The 24,192-nt window shown below is 41.3% G+C and overlaps 1 protein-coding gene across 2 annotated transcripts in view; it reads left to right on the top strand.

Annotated features, from left to right (window-relative positions):
* The first annotated feature begins 299 nt into the window (after positions 1-299).
* LOC130549734 (serine/threonine-protein kinase Nek3-like) overlaps positions 300-24,192 on the top strand; it is a 34,359-nt gene continuing 10,466 nt past the window's right edge. The window contains exons 1-2 of one of the 2 annotated variants that reach the window (XM_057327041.1): positions 300-453; positions 23,665-23,749. In XM_057327041.1, coding sequence (XP_057183024.1) covers positions 23,665-23,749 — 85 coding nt within the window. In that variant the 5' untranslated portion in view covers positions 300-453. Of the gene's footprint in view, positions 454-4,976; positions 4,983-23,664; positions 23,750-24,192 lie in introns of those variants that run through there. The other variant, XM_057327043.1, reaches the window with a different exon arrangement.

Raw genomic sequence — 24,192 nt, 5'->3', positions numbered from 1 at the left:
TGTAATTACCAAAATAGTACGAATAGCGAATATAGTACGTAACTGGGCCGTCTTCGGTTATCTCTTTACGTCAGGAGTTTGCACAGGCGATGCCATGAATTGGTCATTTATGAAATTACGTGCCTGGGACGTGCCAGCTGGTAAGTCATGAAATTTCTAAAAAGTACCAATACATTACTTAACTGGTACGTCACATGTTAGCTGGGTTGGCACCACTGCCTCAAAAAGTTTTGAATCCTTTTTAAAACTTGTTTGGCAACCAGTATTTCCGCAAGCGTGTAAATAAAAAGTCACGTGGATCCTGAAAACGGTTGGGCAGTGGTGGGCAAGGTTTTATCGTCGCGCTGTAAAGCAAAACGTTTTGGCGCTTGCTCAAGTTTCACCTGCTTCATCGCATCCATATTAGTTCGCAAAAAACACAGGAGGTTCGATCAGGAGAGCAAGAATTTTGGGGTATGTATTTATATTAATGTGACGGTCTATGAATTTGTGTGTGTTTGGTAATGTACAGTTTACAATACGATGTAGTGTAGAAGCCAATAATTGTAGTTTCAAAAATGTCCAAAACAAAATATTTTAGTTCAGCTTTCTTTGGAAAAACTAACCGACCTATAGCCTACTGTAATTTTGTCCAAGTGGCCACTGTGCTTTATTTATTAAGAAATAACAGGATGCGTGATTTAAGTCTTTTTAAAGTCTTAAGCGAGTCACAATAAGCTCTTTGTGGAAAATTGACGTTTTAAAACACTTGACTTTTTACTGTTGCTAGAAGCCCAAAAAGCATTTTGCTATTTTGCTTTCACATAGGGATGCTCGAACGCGACAGCGACGACCGATGGTGAAGACGATGATCGTTTGGGTCTATAAATATATATATTTTAATTATTTTCTTTCTTTCTGATTGGTTATGCTGGCATTTCGGGTTGTGCCCAGATATTTGATTCGAGTCCGGAGCACAGAATGGCATATTGAAAGCGCAGAGCGATACTTGGTTTCACTTTGATAAACCTCACGAAAATACAGTCTAATGCAAAATGTTCAGCGCCAGCATACAAAACATACAAATCTACTACAAGTTTGATCCGTTAAAATCTTACACTCTGTCTAACGTTACACCCTCACGCGAGCGTTAAAAAAATGTTTTTTAAATTAAAGTTGCTGGTGAATGAATGAATGCCATAGGTTAGTCCTTTGATATGGAGTCATCTAAAATAATGTTTAGACCGTTTTGCTGTCAGTCAAGCCAAGTTTCATTAAATACAATATATAGCTGCAATAATATTTATATAATTATCAGAACTGTTGTAAAAGTAATGGCAGCATATTGCAGATGTGCAAACTTTTAGCAAAGTACAACATTTAGAAACTCATTGACAGCTACAGACACCTCAGAATTGTTTACACAGCATAAATGACTGCAGAATTGAAACAGCACCTTTCAGTTTCCCAGTCTCAATAAAAACTTTTATGAGGTTCAAACTGCTGCAATTACTCAGCTGCCCTTGAAAAACCTGCACCCACATGAAAGACCAGTGTCCACAGATTCAGAATGTTAGTTGACAACTAAATCTAGACCATGAAAAGAATATGGATGGCGCCGTGACATCTTTCAACCTGTCTGTACAAGTTTGTGTTTTGGGGCAAGCTGAAGAATGCCTTTAATTTGTAGATATTCCATGCGGTTTAACAAAATGTATGTCCTTCATTTCTTGCCGTTAAACACCAAACACAGAAAATACATTCAGTGGGCTTCCTAATTAACTATAACTAAAACATATCTATATGAGGTAAAACAAAACGCATATTTAATAGCGGCGCGATGCAACATGGCGAAAGCAAAAAGAAACTGGACTTTTGTTGCATCTCTTTGCGCTGCATCCAGTGGGCACAGAATTTCTGTTTATAATGGCTTAGTGTTGTATTCGCGCCGCTCGCGGGCAGGGCACGCGTTTTCAATCCATTCCCATGGAAGCTGAGCTCGCGTTGTATGGGGTGTGATAACTGAACTTTTTGTGGATAGCTTTGCTAACTGAGAGGAGAACTGACGTGTATACGCTCGCTAGCCGTCTGGCCAAAATCCTATAGTATATAAGCGTCAGACGTATAATTTTAGACGTTAGACAACACGGTCACGTGTCGAAGCTGAGCTCAATGTAGGCGGTGGCGTGGACGCGGCGAAACTGAGAAATGCATATTTTGTATTTTGCGCCTTAATAACGTACGCGTGGATAAGCGCCTGATTAACGTACGCGTAGATAAGCGCCTGAATAACGTCTTTTTGCATAACAGAAGTACAGCTAATAGCAGGGGCGTCGCTAGACCCCTTTTACTGGGGCAGGTGCCCCAGTATAAATCTGCTGTGCCCCAGTATAAATTTCAAGTTTAAGTTTTAACAATTACGTTTATTTGTCAAGTGTAATCACTTAGCCTACATTGATAATTGCGGAAAAAAAACGGATCTACATGCAACGTAGTAACCTAATTCACGATTGTAAAAGCGACGCAGTCGTGCAGTGAGGAGATGGTGAGTTTGAGGGAGGTAAGACTTGATAAACAAACTGTTCATCCCCAGCCAGTCAGGTCTCAGACATTAGAGGAAAGTGTCTTGTGAAAACCTTTGTCAAATCTGTAAAATTGCATGGTTGCTTAGAAAAAGATTTGTGTTATGTACTTTAAGATATTAAATTAATATTTAATTTACTAGCTCCATTGGGACATTACATAAAAGTTGGCAGTAAACTATGGCTGAGATAAAGTTTAATGCAGTACAATTGGTAAAAAAAATTAACCAGCTTTGTTTGGACTAGGCTGTTAAACCAAAAGATTGTTTTTTTTTAAAGATAATATGTTATTTATATTACTTGGAGCCATAAAAAATATTGTAATTTTAAATTCTTAAAAAGATGTAATTATTGATTGTTATCATTGTGTAATGAATGCAGATGTGCAAGAAACAATTCTCTCTGCTTTCATTTTTTCCATACAGTGCATGCAACCATGTTAATAAAGTTTAAGTATGTTGAAGTATATTAGTATATAAAGTTTAAGTATATTTTTTAAATACATACATGTTTACCTTCCCTAGTATTCTTGATCTGTAGGAATAGTGGTTTAAGCAAGGGAAGTCTGTATAGTGCATTGTGTCGCAAGTTATATAAAAAGTAATGGGGGCCTGTGCCCCAGTAGAGCTTTAGGTCTAGCAAGGCCCCTGGCTAATAGTATCAATAGTAATAATTTCCAGGTGCTTATCCACGCGTACATTAACCAGGCGCTTATCCACGCGTACGTTAACCAGGCGCTTATCTACGCGTACATTAACCAGGCGCTTATCCACGCGTACGTTAATCAGGCGCTTATCTATGCGTACGTTAATCAGGCGCTTATCCACGCGTACGTCAGCAGGCACGGCAAAGTACGCGATGAGCGACACGATTGGCTGCTTAGTTAGCAAAATAGGTTCAGTTATCACACCCCATAGCATTGCGCTCCCGGAGCAAAGCGAGCATTCCTCTTCTCCGCGAGTGCCACGTGAACGTGTGCTGAAGTTCATAAGAATGGATTAAAAACGCTCACCCCGCTCCGCACCAGTATATTTGGACACAAAATGTCAGGTGAGACCACTACTATCAGACAGATATGTCAGACGAGCATAAGAGACTTTACCGTCTGAAACTGACAGACAGAAATGTGACAGGGCAGAGATGACGTTTCGTCTCACGCTGATATTTCTTTTAAATGTTTACTTTATTTTCAGAAACATTGATAGTGAATTTTTAATAATCTAACAGTGTCGATTTAATTATTTACTCAATCTTATAGTTTTATTAACATACATTTTCGTATCAGTGTTGTAATTAAAATCTTTTCATTGGCACCATGGTATGGGGGACACGCCCCGCCCCCAATTAATCGACTACTCGTTTTTCAAACCTGTACAGTACTCGAAATGAAATATGATCAGAAATGCCCATCCCTACTTTCACGTTTATCTGGCAATTAAATGTTGCTTTAAGTGTGAATTATCGCTGTTGACTGTCTATTGCAAAATCTTATTTGTGATCATCAGACTTATAAGATATAGCAAGGAGAACGAATACATTAATGGTTAAACATTGGCTGTTTGGTGGTTCGTCTATATAGCAGAACCTGTTTTTGTCCCAGCCTCCCATAATATCGACACGTTAACGCATGGATATTTGATTGCTGGCTGCTGATAGTCATTTTACGTCAATATAAACCTGATACTCCAGAATTCCACTTTTCTGTGTTTATACAGCATATATAGATTTCAAAATTCAGTACAACTGATCAAATAACAAGTAGTAATATTTTTTAGAAGTTATATAAAAATTAAAAGTTACATTAAAAAGTATATTAAAGTTACATAAATGCATTCACAATCTTTTTATGTAACTTATATTTTTTGTCCTTTTGTTTATTTTACATACTATAGCCTATATACAGTATATTCGGCCACTTTGGAATTATAAGGTTCTGTCTGCATTGAGCAGTTTTGAGATGTTACGAAGTTTTTGCATTTTTGTAAAGTTTTTGTAAATAAGTGTGAACATGTGAATGTGAATAACTAAGCTTTGACAAAAGGTGGAGAGATAAGTCCATGGTGACGATATATGCAGTCAACACATTTCTAAAGTGCATAAACATTCTGTAACAAAGTTCAATAGAAGGGAAGGAAGGAGGCGGGAACCGGCGAACATTTTACAAACTTTAATACAAAATAAACAAACAATAATTCAGCAAATAAAAGGCCGGCAGCCACCTCACGGTCGACTGCCGGCCACACGAACATAAACAAACTTAACTTCTGGGCCCGGTCCTCTCTCGTCGGCAGTCCCGTCGCTCGTCCTCTTATGCTCCCTAGCTCCCCGTGAGGCATGCGGGACCGGTGCGCGTACAGCTGATACTCATTATCACTCACGCCACCGGCCCCGCCTTCCTGCCCCACGGCTAAGAATTTTGGGGTATGTATTTATATTAATGTGACGGTCTATGAATTTGTGTGTGTTTGGTAATGTACAGTTTACAATACGATGTAGTGTAGAAGCCAATAATTGTAGTTTCAAAAATGTCCAAAACAAAATATTTTAGTTCAGCTTTCTTTGGAAAAACTAACCGACCTATAGCCTACTGTAATTTTGTCCAAGTGGCCACTGTGCTTTATTTATTAAGAAATAACAGGATGCGTGATTTAAGTCTTTTTAAAGTCTTAAGCGAGTCACAATAAGCTCTTTGTGGAAAATTGACGTTTTAAAACACTTGACTTTTTACTGTTGCTAGAAGCCCAAAAAGCATTTTGCTATTTTGCTTTCACATAGGGATGCTCGAACGCGACAGCGACGACCGATGGTGAAGACGATGATCGTTTGGGTCTATAAATATATATATTTTAATTATTTTCTTTCTTTCTGATTGGTTATGCTGGCATTTCGGGTTGTGCCCAGATATTTGATTCGAGTCCGGAGCACAGAATGGCATATTGAAAGCGCAGAGCGATACTTGGTTTCACTTTGATAAACCTCACGAAAATACAGTCTAATGCAAAATGTTCAGCGCCAGCATACAAAACATACAAATCTACTACAAGTTTGATCCGTTAAAATCTTACACTCTGTCTAACGTTACACCCTCACGCGAGCGTTAAAAAAATGTTTTTTAAATTAAAGTTGCTGGTGAATGAATGAATGCCATAGGTTAGTCCTTTGATATGGAGTCATCTAAAATAATGTTTAGACCGTTTTGCTGTCAGTCAAGCCAAGTTTCATTAAATACAATATATAGCTGCAATAATATTTATATAATTATCAGAACTGTTGTAAAAGTAATGGCAGCATATTGCAGATGTGCAAACTTTTAGCAAAGTACAACATTTAGAAACTCATTGACAGCTACAGACACCTCAGAATTGTTTACACAGCATAAATGACTGCAGAATTGAAACAGCACCTTTCAGTTTCCCAGTCTCAATAAAAACTTTTATGAGGTTCAAACTGCTGCAATTACTCAGCTGCCCTTGAAAAACCTGCACCCACATGAAAGACCAGTGTCCACAGATTCAGAATGTTAGTTGACAACTAAATCTAGACCATGAAAAGAATATGGATGGCGCCGTGACATCTTTCAACCTGTCTGTACAAGTTTGTGTTTTGGGGCAAGCTGAAGAATGCCTTTAATTTGTAGATATTCCATGCGGTTTAACAAAATGTATGTCCTTCATTTCTTGCCGTTAAACACCAAACACAGAAAATACATTCAGTGGGCTTCCTAATTAACTATAACTAAAACATATCTATATGAGGTAAAACAAAACGCATATTTAATAGCGGCGCGATGCAACATGGCGAAAGCAAAAAGAAACTGGACTTTTGTTGCATCTCTTTGCGCTGCATCCAGTGGGCACAGAATTTCTGTTTATAATGGCTTAGTGTTGTATTCGCGCCGCTCGCGGGCAGGGCACGCGTTTTCAATCCATTCCCATGGAAGCTGAGCTCGCGTTGTATGGGGTGTGATAACTGAACTTTTTGTGGATAGCTTTGCTAACTGAGAGGAGAACTGACGTGTATACGCTCGCTAGCCGTCTGGCCAAAATCCTATAGTATATAAGCGTCAGACGTATAATTTTAGACGTTAGACAACACGGTCACGTGTCGAAGCTGAGCTCAATGTAGGCGGTGGCGTGGACGCGGCGAAACTGAGAAATGCATATTTTGTATTTTGCGCCTTAATAACGTACGCGTGGATAAGCGCCTGATTAACGTACGCGTAGATAAGCGCCTGAATAACGTCTTTTTGCATAACAGAAGTACAGCTAATAGCAGGGGCGTCGCTAGACCCCTTTTACTGGGGCAGGTGCCCCAGTATAAATCTGCTGTGCCCCAGTATAAATTTCAAGTTTAAGTTTTAACAATTACGTTTATTTGTCAAGTGTAATCACTTAGCCTACATTGATAATTGCGGAAAAAAAACGGATCTACATGCAACGTAGTAACCTAATTCACGATTGTAAAAGCGACGCAGTCGTGCAGTGAGGAGATGGTGAGTTTGAGGGAGGTAAGACTTGATAAACAAACTGTTCATCCCCAGCCAGTCAGGTCTCAGACATTAGAGGAAAGTGTCTTGTGAAAACCTTTGTCAAATCTGTAAAATTGCATGGTTGCTTAGAAAAAGATTTGTGTTATGTACTTTAAGATATTAAATTAATATTTAATTTACTAGCTCCATTGGGACATTACATAAAAGTTGGCAGTAAACTATGGCTGAGATAAAGTTTAATGCAGTACAATTGGTAAAAAAAATTAACCAGCTTTGTTTGGACTAGGCTGTTAAACCAAAAGATTGTTTTTTTTTAAAGATAATATGTTATTTATATTACTTGGAGCCATAAAAAATATTGTAATTTTAAATTCTTAAAAAGATGTAATTATTGATTGTTATCATTGTGTAATGAATGCAGATGTGCAAGAAACAATTCTCTCTGCTTTCATTTTTTCCATACAGTGCATGCAACCATGTTAATAAAGTTTAAGTATGTTGAAGTATATTAGTATATAAAGTTTAAGTATATTTTTTAAATACATACATGTTTACCTTCCCTAGTATTCTTGATCTGTAGGAATAGTGGTTTAAGCAAGGGAAGTCTGTATAGTGCATTGTGTCGCAAGTTATATAAAAAGTAATGGGGGCCTGTGCCCCAGTAGAGCTTTAGGTCTAGCAAGGCCCCTGGCTAATAGTATCAATAGTAATAATTTCCAGGTGCTTATCCACGCGTACATTAACCAGGCGCTTATCCACGCGTACGTTAACCAGGCGCTTATCTACGCGTACATTAACCAGGCGCTTATCCACGCGTACGTTAATCAGGCGCTTATCTATGCGTACGTTAATCAGGCGCTTATCCACGCGTACGTCAGCAGGCACGGCAAAGTACGCGATGAGCGACACGATTGGCTGCTTAGTTAGCAAAATAGGTTCAGTTATCACACCCCATAGCATTGCGCTCCCGGAGCAAAGCGAGCATTCCTCTTCTCCGCGAGTGCCACGTGAACGTGTGCTGAAGTTCATAAGAATGGATTAAAAACGCTCACCCCGCTCCGCACCAGTATATTTGGACACAAAATGTCAGGTGAGACCACTACTATCAGACAGATATGTCAGACGAGCATAAGAGACTTTACCGTCTGAAACTGACAGACAGAAATGTGACAGGGCAGAGATGACGTTTCGTCTCACGCTGATATTTCTTTTAAATGTTTACTTTATTTTCAGAAACATTGATAGTGAATTTTTAATAATCTAACAGTGTCGATTTAATTATTTACTCAATCTTATAGTTTTATTAACATACATTTTCGTATCAGTGTTGTAATTAAAATCTTTTCATTGGCACCATGGTATGGGGGACACGCCCCGCCCCCAATTAATCGACTACTCGTTTTTCAAACCTGTACAGTACTCGAAATGAAATATGATCAGAAATGCCCATCCCTACTTTCACGTTTATCTGGCAATTAAATGTTGCTTTAAGTGTGAATTATCGCTGTTGACTGTCTATTGCAAAATCTTATTTGTGATCATCAGACTTATAAGATATAGCAAGGAGAACGAATACATTAATGGTTAAACATTGGCTGTTTGGTGGTTCGTCTATATAGCAGAACCTGTTTTTGTCCCAGCCTCCCATAATATCGACACGTTAACGCATGGATATTTGATTGCTGGCTGCTGATAGTCATTTTACGTCAATATAAACCTGATACTCCAGAATTCCACTTTTCTGTGTTTATACAGCATATATAGATTTCAAAATTCAGTACAACTGATCAAATAACAAGTAGTAATATTTTTTAGAAGTTATATAAAAATTAAAAGTTACATTAAAAAGTATATTAAAGTTACATAAATGCATTCACAATCTTTTTATGTAACTTATATTTTTTGTCCTTTTGTTTATTTTACATACTATAGCCTATATACAGTATATTCGGCCACTTTGGAATTATAAGGTTCTGTCTGCATTGAGCAGTTTTGAGATGTTACGAAGTTTTTGCATTTTTGTAAAGTTTTTGTAAATAAGTGTGAACATGTGAATGTGAATAACTAAGCTTTGACAAAAGGTGGAGAGATAAGTCCATGGTGACGATATATGCAGTCAACACATTTCTAAAGTGCATAAACATTCTGTAACAAAGTTCAATAGAAGGGAAGGAAGGAGGCGGGAACCGGCGAACATTTAACAAACTTTAATACAAAATAAACAAACAATAATTCAGCAAATAAAAGGCCGGCAGCCACCTCACGGTCGACTGCCGGCCACACGAACATAAACAAACTTNAACTTCCGGGCCCGGTCCTCTCTCGTCGGCAGTCCCGTCGCTCGTCCTCTTATGCTCCCTAGCTCCCCGTGAGGCATGCGGGACCGGTGCGCGTACAGCTGATACTCATTATCACTCACGCCACCGGCCCCGCCTTCCTGCCCCACGGCTCTCGTCCCGCCTTCCTCGCTACACATTCTTAACATACAAGCTTACCCACTAATAAAATCACTGATCTTTCTTGATGTTTTTGTTTACAAATGCTAAAATACAGCTTGCGCAACTGCAGCAGCTTATGTATTAGAATCATTGTGACATAATTTTCATTTTTGGGTGAACTATTTTTTTATGATCTATTACTTTAGCGGTCAGGCATCCGCAGTTGAGAGAAGAAGTGAGGTGCAGAGTTCCTGTAATAAACTCCACTGTAGGCAGGTTTAAATAGAACCCAGGTGCAGTTTATGAACAAATAAAAAAAAAACAAGACTTGAGGTGTGTCCCAAATCGCACACTTGTGCACTATTCTACGCCATTTTGTAGTATAAATAGTGTGAGTAGTGCGTTCACATTTAAAATCCTCAAAAAAGAAGTGCACTTTAAGTGCTGGATGATGGATGATGCACTTTTTCAACTGAAAATATGAAGTGTGGAACTGTGGACACTTGCAGTTTTGCTTACGTAGCAGAAGGGAGGCGGAAGGGAGGCTATCAGACGCTGCTTGAGCAAAACTCTCCCGCAGAGTGATAACGCTTCAATCTGATGATGACTAAAGTAATGCTGGGCAAAAACTACATTAATTGTACAATGTTAAAGTTGATTTTTATTCACACGCATTGTGCCGTGCGATTGACGTCATTTGCGCTCGTCTAGGAAACCGATATACTTCCGGTTAGTATAAAACTGTTTAGTATTCCAAATTGGACAATACTACCCTTCTAAACTTCATACACTAAATGGTTCAGTCGTAGTGCATAGTTTAAGTGCATAGTATGTCATTTGGAACACAGCTTTGGACTATTTACATTTAGTCATTTAGCAGAAGCTTTTATCCAAAACGACTTACTGAGAGTTCAGGGAGCAATAAGCGATATGTCATACAGGAGCAATAATACAATAGGTGCTAATACAAAGTTACTAGTTTCAACAAAAGCTAGACCACTACCTGTTTTTTTTTTCTCATTTTGCTGTCAAGTATTCACAGAAGAGATGGGTTTTAAGTAGTTTTTTGAATGTTGTGAGAGTTTTGATGTAACAACTTGAACAAAAACAAGAAACCAACTCACCAAACAGGATTACAAGAACAACAAAGCTAGACAAAGGTCAATGGCAAACACAAAGCACTATATAACCAAGGCTATCGGGGATAACAAGACATACCTGGAAACAATCAGGGCACGGAAACACAAAAGACTTCAGAGACCATTGCTGCGTCCAAAATCGCCTACTTCCATTAATACACTGTACGGTACCTACATAAATTCATTAAACTCTGATACCGTTTCAGATAAAGGTAACGAATCAACTGTATAATATTCTGAATATTATTCCCTATAATGCACAAGGCTTGTTTTTCTGATTATGCCTCTATTGTTTTTATATACAGTACTGAATCCCTATTTTTGATATGTTTAATGCACTGTACCTACTTAAATTGGTTCAGAATGCAGCAGCACGCCTTGTCTTCCAAGAGCCCAAAAGAGCTCATGAGACACCCCTTTTCATCTCTCTCCACTGGCTACCAGTTGAAGCCCGTATCAGATTCAAGTCACTTATGCTTGCCTATAGGACTATCACTGGATCTTCACTGTGTAGTGCCTGGCATAGAGTGTTGTATCTCGTGTCTGGATCATTAAAGAAGAGTGTTGTGTGTTGGCACTCCTGCAATCTTCAGTTACCTTTAACCAGTAATGATGCGTTTTGATTTAGGCTTCGTTGTATTCATACATTAAAGCTTAAAGGAACAATACGGCATTTTTAGGAGGATCTATTGACAGAAATGCAATATAATATACAAAACTATTTCTTCAGAGGTGTATAAAGACCTTACGTCATGAACCATTATGTTTGTAATACCTTAGAATAAGCTATTTATATCTACATACAGAGCGGCCCTTCATACATTGAATTCGCCGTCATGTTTTGTACAGCAGCCCTAAATGGACAAACAACTCTACAACGCGCGTTTCCTCTTCCTCTCTGCTGCGGTATCGTGGTGAAGCGGATCACAGGATGATCCGTGATCATCCATCATCACGCTGTTTTTAAAATAGACGGTGGCTTATGTGCTCCATTCAGGGTTTTTAGGTTGTCCCCTGTCTGGAATGCTGTACTCTTTGGCCATAGAGCCACTACTTTTACAAATAAGAAGTAAACTGTGTGGATTGTGTTTACCATTTTGCACTAGAAAGTGTTGTGTGTCAGCATATGCAGATGATATTGTTGTATTGATAAGTGGGCAAAGTGATGTACAGATTTTATTTAATTTAATTGAAAATTTTAAAATGTTTTCCTCTGCCAAGGTTAATTGGAGAAAGAGTGAAGCTGTACTGCTGGGACAATGGTCTGAAGGAATGCCTTACCTTCCTGATGGACTGACCTGGGGTAAAGGGGGTGTTAAGTATTTAGGAGTACACTTAGGGGATGACTCTGTAATACAGAAAAATTGGGATAGGGTTTTGGAAAAAGTTAAGAGTCGGTGGGATAAATGGAGATGGTTATTACCAAATATGTCCTATAGGGGCCGGGTTCTTGTTGTCAACAATTTAGGAGCATCCTCACTATGGCATAAGATGGCCTTGTGTGGACCCTCCTCTTAGCTGAGGTTCAAACTGCTTTGGTGGACTTTTTTGGGACGGTTTACATTGGATCCCACAAGGCATTCTATACCTCCCCAAAGAAGAAGGTGGTCAAGGGTTGATCCATATACAGAGTAGATGTGCTGCTTTCCGTTTGCAGTTCCTACAGAGATTTCTTGATGGCTCGACCAATTCTGAATGGCGCGCTGTTTGTTGTATTATTTTGCGTTCTGTTGGCGGTTTTGGTTTGGATAAATCCCTTTTTTTGATGAATCCTGTTAATTTGAACTTGTCAGGGATACCAACCTTTTACAGAAATCTCTTTAAAGTGTGGAGTTTCTTTCGTGTTCAAAAGACTGAGAACTTGTATTCACTTCACTGGCTGCTGGAGGAACCTTTGATTTCTGGGGCTCGATTGGATGTCACCGAACATTGCATTCTACCTGGGATCAGTCTTCTATTACAGAAATCCAAACTGTTCACCCTGGGTCATTTGTTGACCGTAACTGGACCCCACTTTGAAAATGTGGAAGAATCCTCTAAACATCTGGGGCTCAGGTCTATTCGCTTGTTCACCCAATTCCTGAACAGAATAAAACTTTGTTTTGTTTTACAACTGATGAAGATCACCTACTGAAAGACTTTTTTACAGGGGCTGGTGTTATTGATGCTAATGATCCTATTCCATGTTTAAACGTTCAGCCCAGGTTTGCTGAAGGGGGGGCGGCGAAAGCCCACTGTTCACACCTTACTTGCCAACAAACACAGAGGGGCGGGGCAGGAACCATCTAAAAGAACCTGCAGACACACACCCTGCATGTCCCCACAGACCCCAGCAAGCTGGCCAGAAACATGACAGCTGTCACCACTAAATGCTGTCACCCTAAACACTGCAGGAGGCCACAGCACACACCTACCTGCAAAATATCAACTCTCAGGCATGAACACTGCCCAGTGTGACCACACAAGACAGATCACCTGCTTAGGATCACCTCCAGCCTAGAAGACCACAGCATCCTATGCCAGCAGTCAGAAACTGTCAAATCGGATTACAGCAGCTACAACACATCTGCTGTAACCAGCATCCGAGCCAGTGTCAGACGACAGAACAGGCCGAAAGGGGGGAAGACTTCAAAGCAGAACTCTCCTTCCTCAGAAATCTGCATCGCACTGTGAGTCATCACCCAAGCGCTACGGCCTTCTTCCGCACCATGATTGCCTGATATCTGCGGAACTCAGCCCATAAGGCCAACAGAGAACATAGCACTGCCTCCACAAAGACTGTTTAAATCCTGCCTATCTCTGCACATCACAAAGAACTGACTCTGGAGGGCGCACCACAGCAGCAGATCTTCAGCAGAGACTCAGCAGATGTTACAGCCTGCCAGGCACTGCCAAGCACCAGACAGGACGCCCTGAGACAACATGGAGCTGACCACTTTCGTCGGTCAACCCGAAAGGCAGCGCCCCGTGGAAACCCGGCCGGCACCCTAGGAGCCACTGATCCGTTCTGGCCCAAGATTCATTGAGGCATGCATCTCAACACCATGGGCGACACCTGTCCAGAGAGCAAAATAGTGCAACTACGTCTGAGCCAGCAGAGATCCTGAGGAAATCAAAGGAGGCGATTAATTTACATTTACATTTATTCATTTGGCAGACGCTTTTATCCAAAGCGACTTACAAGTAGGAGAGCATATACAGTATCTCACAGAAGTGAGTACACCCCTCACATTTTTTTAAATATTCTACTATATCTTTTCATGTGACAACACTGAAGAAATGAAACTTTGCCACAATGTAAAGCAGTGAGTGTACAGCTTGTATAACAGTGTAAATTTGCTGTCCCCTCAAAACAACTCAACACACAACCATCAATGTCCAAACCGCTGGCAATAAAAGCGAGTACACCCCTAAGTGAAAATGTCCAAATTGGGACCAATTAGCCATTTTCTCTCCCCAGTGTTATGTGATTCTTTAGTGTTACAAGGTCTCAGGTGTGAATGGGGAGCAGGTGTGTTAAATTTGGTGTTATCGCTCTCACTCTCTCATACTGGTCATTGGAAGTTCAACATGGCACCTCATGGCAAAGAACTTTTTGCCAAGACCCTGAAACTGAGCTGCAGCACGGTGGCCAAGACCATACAGCGGTTTAACAGGACAGGTTCCACTCAGACCAGGCCTCGCCAAAGAAGTTGAGTGCATGTGCTCAGCGTCATATCCAGAGGTTGTCTTTGGTGCACAATCCACAAATAGGTGGTCTACGCCCACTATCTATGCAAGCCAATCGGGTAACTTCCGCTTTCGTTGTCCAATAGGGCACACTCTAACTTCAGCCAATCACGTTTTGCTCTGCACTAAGATTCAGGGAGCTAACATGGTGGCTAGTGGTGGTCTAAAATATGTGATATACTAAGAAATGAGAATGGCCTCTTCTTTATACTACTCAGTAATGATTGGTTGTGTTTATATGCATTGTCCATATCTTAGGAACAAACGACTAAAACGTTTATGTAAGGGATAATGTACAGGCAGCCAGTTGTTATCAAAGAAATGAGCCCCGACAGTGTGATCAGGATCTTGTATCACACTGAAGGGGCTTATCTCGCAATCATGCGCCATCCATGTCTTTAGGATGTGTGTGAACGCACGCACAGGTTCCAGAAAATCACTGGCAGTGTGAACCAAAATCAACCGATCCCGTCATCCTGGGACACATCTTCCGCATATTTTCCGGGATCTCTGTATGAAAAGGGCTTTACTGAAATGTGTCATTTAAAAGGCAGCAAGGAAAAATGGAGACGTATATCGTATAACACTCTATACTGACAGCACTGTCACAGCCCTTATTATTAACTACAGTAAATTGATTATCTGCAGTTGTATACCAATATTTTCTATGGTAAGGTTCGAAAACACAAATTTTACTAGGCCTACATCGTTTACTTTTGGGGTTGCTGTGTGAATTTGAGAATATATTGTGTGCACAAGATCATAGTCAAAGGATCGACATCCTTTGTTGTGGCAAAGAGTTAGACAGTAAACAGAACAGTTTAAAGTACAGCAGAGATCATTCAGGAATGGGATAAACCGAGATGACTGATTAAATTACGTTTTATTTTGAATTATGAATGACATACAAATTCACAGTGCTGATGATGGTTATACTGGTAGTACACCGACAGCTGCAGTGCACTGCGCATTGCAATGCAAACGCTGCGCACCTTGAAAGGAGGCATGCGCTGAGTGTGTGGCGTGAACTAGCTGCTTACTCATGCAGTATCGGGGAAACAGATTATATTTATAATTGGAATTTATCACTTTGGTACATAAAGACAATAAATTGGCTGGCTTGCAGCAGACCAAATCTGTCACCGGGATTGTCCACCCCAGTCCGTGCACGTTGTTATCAAGTCATAAACGTTTCAGTTGTTTGTTACTAACATATGGACAATGCATATACTGTAAACACAACCAATCATTACTGAGTAGTATAAAGAAGAGGCCATTCTCATTTCTTAGTATATCACGCATTTTAGACCGCCACTAGCCACCATGTTAGCTCCCTGAATCTTAGTGCATAGCAAAACGTGATTGGCTGAAGTTAGAGTGTGCCCTATTGGACAACGAAAGCGGAAGTTACCCGATTGGCTTGCGTAGATAGTGGGCGGAGTCCACCTATTTGTGGATTGTGCGCACGTCTTGACGTTAGAAATGTTTCAAAATCCACAAATGCACAGAGAGCCATCCACAAATGCATGCACTGATCCACAAATGCGCGCAGCGATTCACAAATGCACAGAAAGCGATCCACAAATGTGCAGAAAGCGATCCACAAATGTGCAGAAAGCGATCCACAAATGTGCAGAAAGCGATCTACAAATAAATGCCATTAAAATAAAATTGTAAATACTTTTTATTTGCAAATCTCATTGTATTTATTTGTGAATTCCATTTCTTTTTGTGGAACGTCTAACATATATTTATGTGGACTTCAAAAATATTTGTGAAACTATATTTATTTGCGGATCATAGTTTATTTTTTCAGAATAATGCAACAATTCTGATCCCATAGCTGACTACCCAAAACAGTCCGAGACACACGGCCATCAACTGAGGTATGACTGAAACAAGAAGTTCCCACGCACCTGACCAGCAGCTCCACAAGCATGTACACCCCATGTACATATCAAAGATGGACACATGCCCTCTCTTCACCAGCGAAGACCTGCTGAATTGTTTTTGAGCCTCTAAGACACTTTAAGCATTAATAGAATTGGGCTCAAGTACGGGAACTTCCACTTTCCAGCCAGCCAACTCGTCTGAAATGCATTGCCAGGTCACAAAAGTCATGTATGACATCTCAGCTGGTCGCGAGAACTCAGTCTCGAGGTCAAACCAGCCGACGACTCAGACATTGCTGCTCTCACATCATAGACACCATACAGGAACTATATGCAGATGACTCAGACATCAGCCTTGCACTGTTCACACGCTCTTCACAACAACACCAGCATCTGATATTTCCTCTGCTCTCAAGTGCATGCAGCTCCCATTGGACTCATGCCTGTCAACCACGCCAATGGCCCAGGACACCAGTGCTTTGAACTTGAAATGGAATAACCAATGCTGAACCTACTACTTCCTGGTTCTCGCAAACCTCACAGAACTTTCTGCTAGACTAGAGGAGCCCAGAGCTTTGCACTCTGGTGAATAAATGAGACTGTAGCACCTGCCTTCACCAAAAGAGGTCACTGTTCAGCTCAACACACAGTGTGACCTCAACCACACATATTCAATGGAATATGTGGAGCATGGCCCACTCTGGAAGCCACACCCCCTTTTTACTGAACAAGTAATCTTTTGCAGTGTGCATACTGTACAAGTGAGTACATTAACCAAAGATTTTGAACAATGTCTTTATGAAGAGCATGACAGCGGAATACCACTCCAAGGAGATGGACCACGCCCTGCACCTGCCATCAACTGCAAGTCCTAGAGCTGCTGTTCACAAAAGACGATGATGCAGAGCTAATGTCAACTACGTGGCCCCACTCACAGAACCACATGATGTTACATCCCAAGCTAGCTGCATCCTGGGCTACAAAGAAACACCACCTACAAGGTTTGAGAACTGTTAAAAAGAACTGCCCACTCATGTAAATGAGCGCTCAAGACGGTACCATGAACACACCCAATGGGACCTGCGCTTCACCGCATGCCTGTTATCCTCACTGAATGGAGTTCCATCTAAAAGCTGGATTTGTCAACCACTGCCTTAACACTGGTCTACACTGACAGCGTGACCAAGACGAAAGGGGGGTAGCCAACCTCAGCCTGAGCACCCAAATGACAAGAGTTGCCCTGTGCTGCACAAGCCATCCAGCAATGTTCCATTCACATCAGAACACAGAAGGTAACCACAGAGACATGCTACCAACCTGTGATGTTTCAGTATAAACATATATTCAGATTTAACAGTCAACGCCTCTACACCACAGATCCCATGCACACAAAGCCACATGTTCGACGACACAATGGTGAGGCACGGCACGCCCAGAGCAGGTGTTTTGTGGAAAACGACAAGCCTGTCCCACTGCAAAACTTCAAGCTGGGGCCCCAAACATCACAGCACAAGTGACAGCTATCCTGATTATCCTTCAAACCACAGCGGCTCACAAAAACTCCATCAGAAAATGTCTTACCTGCATAGACTCAAAGTAGGCCAAGCTAAGTTTCAAACACTATCACTTGGCAAGAAACTTAGCAAACCATAAGCCAGTCGAGAATTGACACCTGTTCCAGACATGCAGTGTCATCACAAAGGAACACGATATGCTCATCTGCAGGAAAAGGTGAAAGAACATTCAAAGTTGACCAGTGAAAACTGAGGCATTTTGTGGCAACCAGTGGTCACCAAAATCCCACCCGCCCATCCCAAGCATCGCTTCTAAGCCACAGCTAGCACCTCATGCCGCTAAGAAGCCTGCATCACACTCACCCACACTGGCTCCGCCTACAATACAGCTTTGCTTAATCAACCACCAACGTCCAGGTCGACGGGGGGAAACTATGATATTTTACCATCACCTGCCGGCTCACCAAGCGGGTAGAGTACCGCCCAGCTGGTCAACTCCACTCCCCATGACACATTTATTAAACATGAAAAATAAGGATTCAGTACTGTATATAAAATAATACAGGCATAATCAGAAAAACAAGCCCTGTGCATTATAGGGAATAATATTCAGAATATTTTACAGTTAATTTGATACCTTTATCTCAAATGTTGTTGTCGTTTAATGGATTTATATAATTCCATACATTAAAAGTTGGAAAATCATTATTAAATACATAAAATTCTTATTCCAAAAAACGGAGCTGTGACATTGTGAGAGGTAGGGAATCACCAAAGCACGTGTGGCCTTCTTAAATTGAGTCCAGGCAGAGTAAAAGTAAAGGTTTCCCTTTTCTTTTTAATCAACAACTTAAACTCCCAAAAACTTTACAACATAAAACATGGACACTCTTCTCACACTGGAGTTTCTCACACACACTCATTAACAGCTCCTAACAACTGTTCGTCCCCCACCGAAGCATCTGGTATTTGTAGTCCTGGACCAAGCAACCATCTTGGTTTGTAGTCTCCATGCTGCAACCACCGAGCTGGCACATACCTTCCTTCTACGACATACCCTCTCACGATGCCACACACCCCCCTTCTCTGCTCTGTGGCTTGTGGCTGTGGGGAGAAGGTGTAGAGGGCATTATGTCGTGAGAGGGCATCGGCTTGGAGACTGAAGCACCATCGAGTTCTATTGGTCTCCTTATTTCTTGCCATCCACTGTAATGGAGGTAGTAGCGAAGGGTCTCCAATGCCCATTTGACTCCCAAACATTCTTTTTCCAGTGTGGAGTAATTTTTTTCATGTTTTGCTAACTTCCTGCTTATGTACTGAGCTGGATGTTCCTCACCCTCTTGCTCTTGGGATAATACTGCTCCAAGCCCCACCTCTGATGCATCTGTGTGTACTATAAAATACTTTTTAAAGTTGGGTGCCACCAAGATTGTATGGGACGTCAGAGCCCTCTTCAGTTGTTTGAATGATTCCTCTGCCTTTTTGGACCATTACAGCATCCTGGATTGTTGTTTCGTGGTCATTTCTGTAAGAGGAGCAACCAGACTAGCAAAGTTAGGGACAAACCTTCTGTAGTAATTAGCCAGGCCTAGAAAGGACTTGACCTGGGTCTTTGTGGATGGCTTAGGCCAGGCTTGTATGGCATGGATTTTGGCCTCTTGGGGTTTAACTAGACCTTGTCCTATGGTGTGTCCCAGGGAGTTTGTCTCACTATAGGCTAGTTTACACTTCTTAGGATTGGCCGTAAGGCCTGCCTCCCTTAGTGAATCCAAGACTTTCTGAACTTGCATTGGGTGAGTTTCCCAGTCTCGGCTATACACCACCACGTCGTCTAAATCAGTGTTTCCCAACCCTGGTCCTCGGGGCACACCTTCCAGAATGTTTTAGTTCTCTCCCTATATGAAACACCTGATTGATGAGTTGATTCAGGTGTTTTATATAGGGAGAGATCTAAAACATTCTGGAAGGTGTGCCCCGAGGACCAGTGTTGGGAAACACTGGTCTAAATAGATTGCAGCATACCTTTGATGTGTTCGAAGGACACAATCCAACAACCTTTGAAAGTCACTGGAGCACCATGAAGGCTGAAAGGCAAACAGACATACTGGAATAGACCCTAGGGAGTAGCAAATGATGTCTTTTCCTTTGATTCTGGAGAAAGAGGAACTTGCCAATAACCTTTAGTTACATCAAGAGTGGTAATAAATCTGGCCTCACCCAGCCGATCAATCAATTCGTCTACATGTGGCCTTGGACACGAATCAAACTGTGACACCTCATTCAGTTTCCTGAAATTATTACAAAGTCTTATGGTCCCATCTGGCTTAGGAACCAGTACAATAGGGCTTGACCAGGCACTCTGAGATTCATCAATGACCCCTAGTTGTAGCATTTTTCTTACCTCCTCTTTGATTGCTTTTCGTCGGGATTCAGGGATTCTGTATGGGCGCTGGTGTATGACTTTGCCAGGTATTGTATGAATCTCATGATGGTAACACTTGGGTGTGACGAGATTCTGAGGAAAAGACATCTCTATTTCTCTCTACCCCTACTAAACAGTGCGCCTCTTGCATGCCACTTTTTAAGGAGGTTTACATGGTAAACCTGTTGTCCCTTCCTTTTACTTGGCTGGCTTGCTCTGTAATTTACTTATCCAATTCTTTCTGCTACTTCGAATGACCCTTGCCAGGTAGGGAGGAACTTGCTTTCTACTGTAGGCATGAGCACTAGCACTTTATCTCCTCTTTGAAACTCATTGGGCTGTGCAGGCCGATTATATGTGGCTTGCTGTTCCCTTTGGGCCTTTTCCATATGTTCTCTGACAATGGGGTACACTGCTGCCATTCTCTTCCACATAATTTCCACATGTTCTATCAGGGTCCTGTGTGGACAGGGCTGTTCTTCCCAAGATTCTCCTGTGGACATCAGAACTCACTCATTTGCAACTGCATTCTCCACCATATGTGGCATTGTGAGAGGTAGGGAATCACCAAAGCATGTGGGGCCTTCTTAAATTGAGTCCAGGCAGAGTAAAAGTAAAGGTTTCTCTTTTCTTTTTAATCTACAACTTAAACTCCCAAAAACTTTACAACATAAAACATGGACACTCTTATCACACTGGAGTCCCTCACACACACTCATTAACAGCTCCTTCACAACAGCTTTCCTTCGTCCCCCGCCAAGGCATCTGGTATTTGTATTCCTGGACCAAGCAGCCATCTTGGTTTGTAGTCTCCATGCTGCAACCACCGAGCTGGCACATACCTTCCTTCTGTGACATACCCTCTCAAGATGCCACAGGAGCGTTGTACAATAAGAGGCATGTTTTTCTGAACATTTTAGTACTGGTTTTATAGCATAATATCATGTAGTTTTATAGTTTAATTAATTTGCATGGTTTATTGATTTTTTTTTCTTCTATAAATTAAGCCTTGTGCAACGTAAAGGGCATATATTTATGTCTATCTGAGTTAGTTTGGGCTCAAAACATAACAGGCGCAAAGAGTTTTAAAAAAAATGGTTGGCTGAGTTAGCACTGTTCCATATATTATGTTGCCAGTTGGCCTTGTGCAATAGGCATGTTAACATAAGGCATGTTTTTCTGAACATTGTAGTGCTGGTTTTATAGCATAATATCATGTAGTTAAATAATTTAATTAATTTGCATCGTTAATTGATAACGGAACATCCCCCGAATATCACTGCTAATGCCAACGGAGTGCTCTCTGAATCTGAGCAGCACTGCGAGGAGAGATGGTCCTAATACTGGCTCAGGCAGTAAGAGCTCATTCAGGTTTTGACCCTGATATTGGAACAAGCAGTTGAATACAACTCTGTTCTTCCCGTTGTGTTGGACCAGATGATGGGGACTACCTGGCACTGGCATAGTTTGTTTCCGCATTGGGCTCCAACTTAATTGCAGAGCCTGCTTGTTCCAGCTCTTTTATCTCCCCAGCATAGCAAGTGCTGCTCAGCTCGTAGGGCCACTACTGGAGTCTGTGAAACCTCAGTACTGGGTTCAGACAGATTTGTCCCATCACATCTGAGGTACGGGGCCGCCACTGGCTTAAAGCTCTTATCCATTGGCCTTGTTTTGAGCACTGGCATGGAGCAGGTGTAGGAGTGACATGAGGAGGGGACTGTACTGCAGGCTGTCGCTGCTCCACCTGGATCTGTAGCTGCTGCATTTGTCGTTTGAGTTTAGAGAGCTCCTGGACATACTGATCCTTAGTGGTCTAAAATTAGTCCTTTTCTCTCTGCATTGTTTGCAATGTACTCATCAGGTTGTCCTGGGGATGGCAGAGATTTCTATTCTCACGTTTGAGTATATTGGTCTCAGATTCCAAAGATTCAGCATTAGACCACTGCAGGTAGCTACCAAGTCCTGTGGGTTGCAGCCAGGGTTGAGTGATGCCAGTTGCGCCCTCCTTGTAGTCTGCATCGGGAGCCAATGTAGAAGGTAACTGAGAGTGTGCCGACATGGTTTCTGGGAGCAGTCACGGGAGAGTAAAACCACTAAGGTCATATACCTCATATCGTGTGGGGAGAACTGTATTCCTCCTGACGCGGACAGTTGGCTATTCCTGCTCATGCTGTGACATCTTTCTGTAGCAAGTCTAGGATCCGGCTCGAAGGACCATGAAAAAATGGTTGGCTGAGTTAGCACTGTTCCATATATGTGACCCTGGATCACAAAACCAGTCTTAAGTAGCACGGGAACATTTTTAGTAAAAGACAAAAATACATTGTGTGGGTCAAAATTATCGATTTTTCTTTTATGCCAAAAATCATTAGAATATTAAGTAAAGATCATGTTCCATGAAGATATTTTGTAAATGTCCTACCTTAAATATATAAAAACTTTATTTTTGTGAGTGGATGGTCTTGGTATTTTCACCACAACTCAGTACAACTCTTTGCATCTGGAGGTGCGTTTTTTTTAAGGGCACGCACACAACTAAGTAAACGTTGCAACAGTTTAAACGTGCGTCCATCCACATCTCGATCCGCTTGACTCCGCACAGAGGGCGGGAGCACTCGCTTGTGCATGACTTGCGGGATGCTGATTGGTTGTCACCATGGATGCTGTGTGCCGATCAGCCTTGTCAACAACCGAAAAGACTGATGACAGCATATTAGAATGCAGAATAATGGCAGTTTTTACAAGTTTAATTGGTATGAAACCGAATGTCTAATGAATGTCAAACTAACTTTACCGCGGTAGGAGATTCTTGTGTAAATCCGTAGATCTCTGTGCTTCATATAATGGATGTGAATGGCTGCCATGCCTTCAAGCGTTCTAAAAGCACATATATCCAACATAAATGTAATCCCCGCGGCTCCTGGTGACATATTGGGGTCCTGTGAAGTGAATCGATCGGTTCTTGCCATAATTTGAATGTTGTTTTAAAAAATATTAGCGTTAATCTAGAACTTTTGCCAAATGTCCTGATCGCGATCTTCTTCTTGTGCAAGTTGGTGGTGGATGGCCAACCGTGCGTTTAGCTCCACCTGCAGATCGGTAGTGTTGATCAACTTTCCATCACATAAATTACGTAATGTGCGGTCTCTCATGTGAACACATACTCAGTTTGTTTACAACGTAGAGAGAGGAGGTGTGTTGTATTGTGTAGAAAAGAAAAAAAGTCAATCAACACTTCCGATCTGCAGGTGGCGCTAAATGAACCTTCAGCCCCCATTCACTTGCATTGGTTAAAATAGAAGTGAATGGGGGGCTGTGCTGTTCTTTTACCAACATTTTTCAAATGATCTTCTTTTGTGTTCTGCAGAAGAAAGAAAGTCATACAGGTTTGAAATGACAAGAGGACGTTTAAATGATGACAGCATTTTCATTTTGAAGGTGAACTACTCCTTTAAGATTCAGTATTTTTTCCCCCTAAAGATGGATCAATACCACAGACTCTCAGACGCCAGTGCTGACAGCAGTGCCTCAGATCACAGCATGAACATTTCTGCTGGTGTGATCAGTGAGTATACATTTCACATTGACTTCAAGCAACATGAGTTTTATGCTAGCAGCATAAAGCATCAAGTCTCTTTTACACAATCTTAATATTAGACCAGAATGGACTGCAGTCAGGGGAGGACTGAAATAATGCATCCAATTTTTAAAGTATTAAACACTGCAGTATATTCAACAAATGGCTGATTCTGCCTCATTAGACTAATAGTCCAGTGTGGTGTATATATAGTCCACATTTATGTTGTAACAGAGAATCTTAATTGCAAACCCTGCAGCATCATTGCATTAGAAACTAATGCAGATATTCCAGATAGTAAAAAAGTGCCATGTCGTTTAGATCACATTCTAACTGGACAATTGGAGAGACAGTGTGAATAAATGGTTAATTGTCTCTTATTAGCCTATTAAACTATGCCCCTTAAACCCCACAATTAAATGAAATAAATG

Source organism: Triplophysa rosa, unplaced genomic scaffold (assembly GCF_024868665.1).
Source record: "Triplophysa rosa unplaced genomic scaffold, Trosa_1v2 scaffold167_ERROPOS501511, whole genome shotgun sequence".
NCBI classification, from domain to species: domain Eukaryota; kingdom Metazoa; phylum Chordata; class Actinopteri; order Cypriniformes; family Nemacheilidae; genus Triplophysa; species Triplophysa rosa.
Note: the sequence above shows the minus strand (reverse complement) of the source record. Positions and strands in the feature narration are given on the sequence as shown.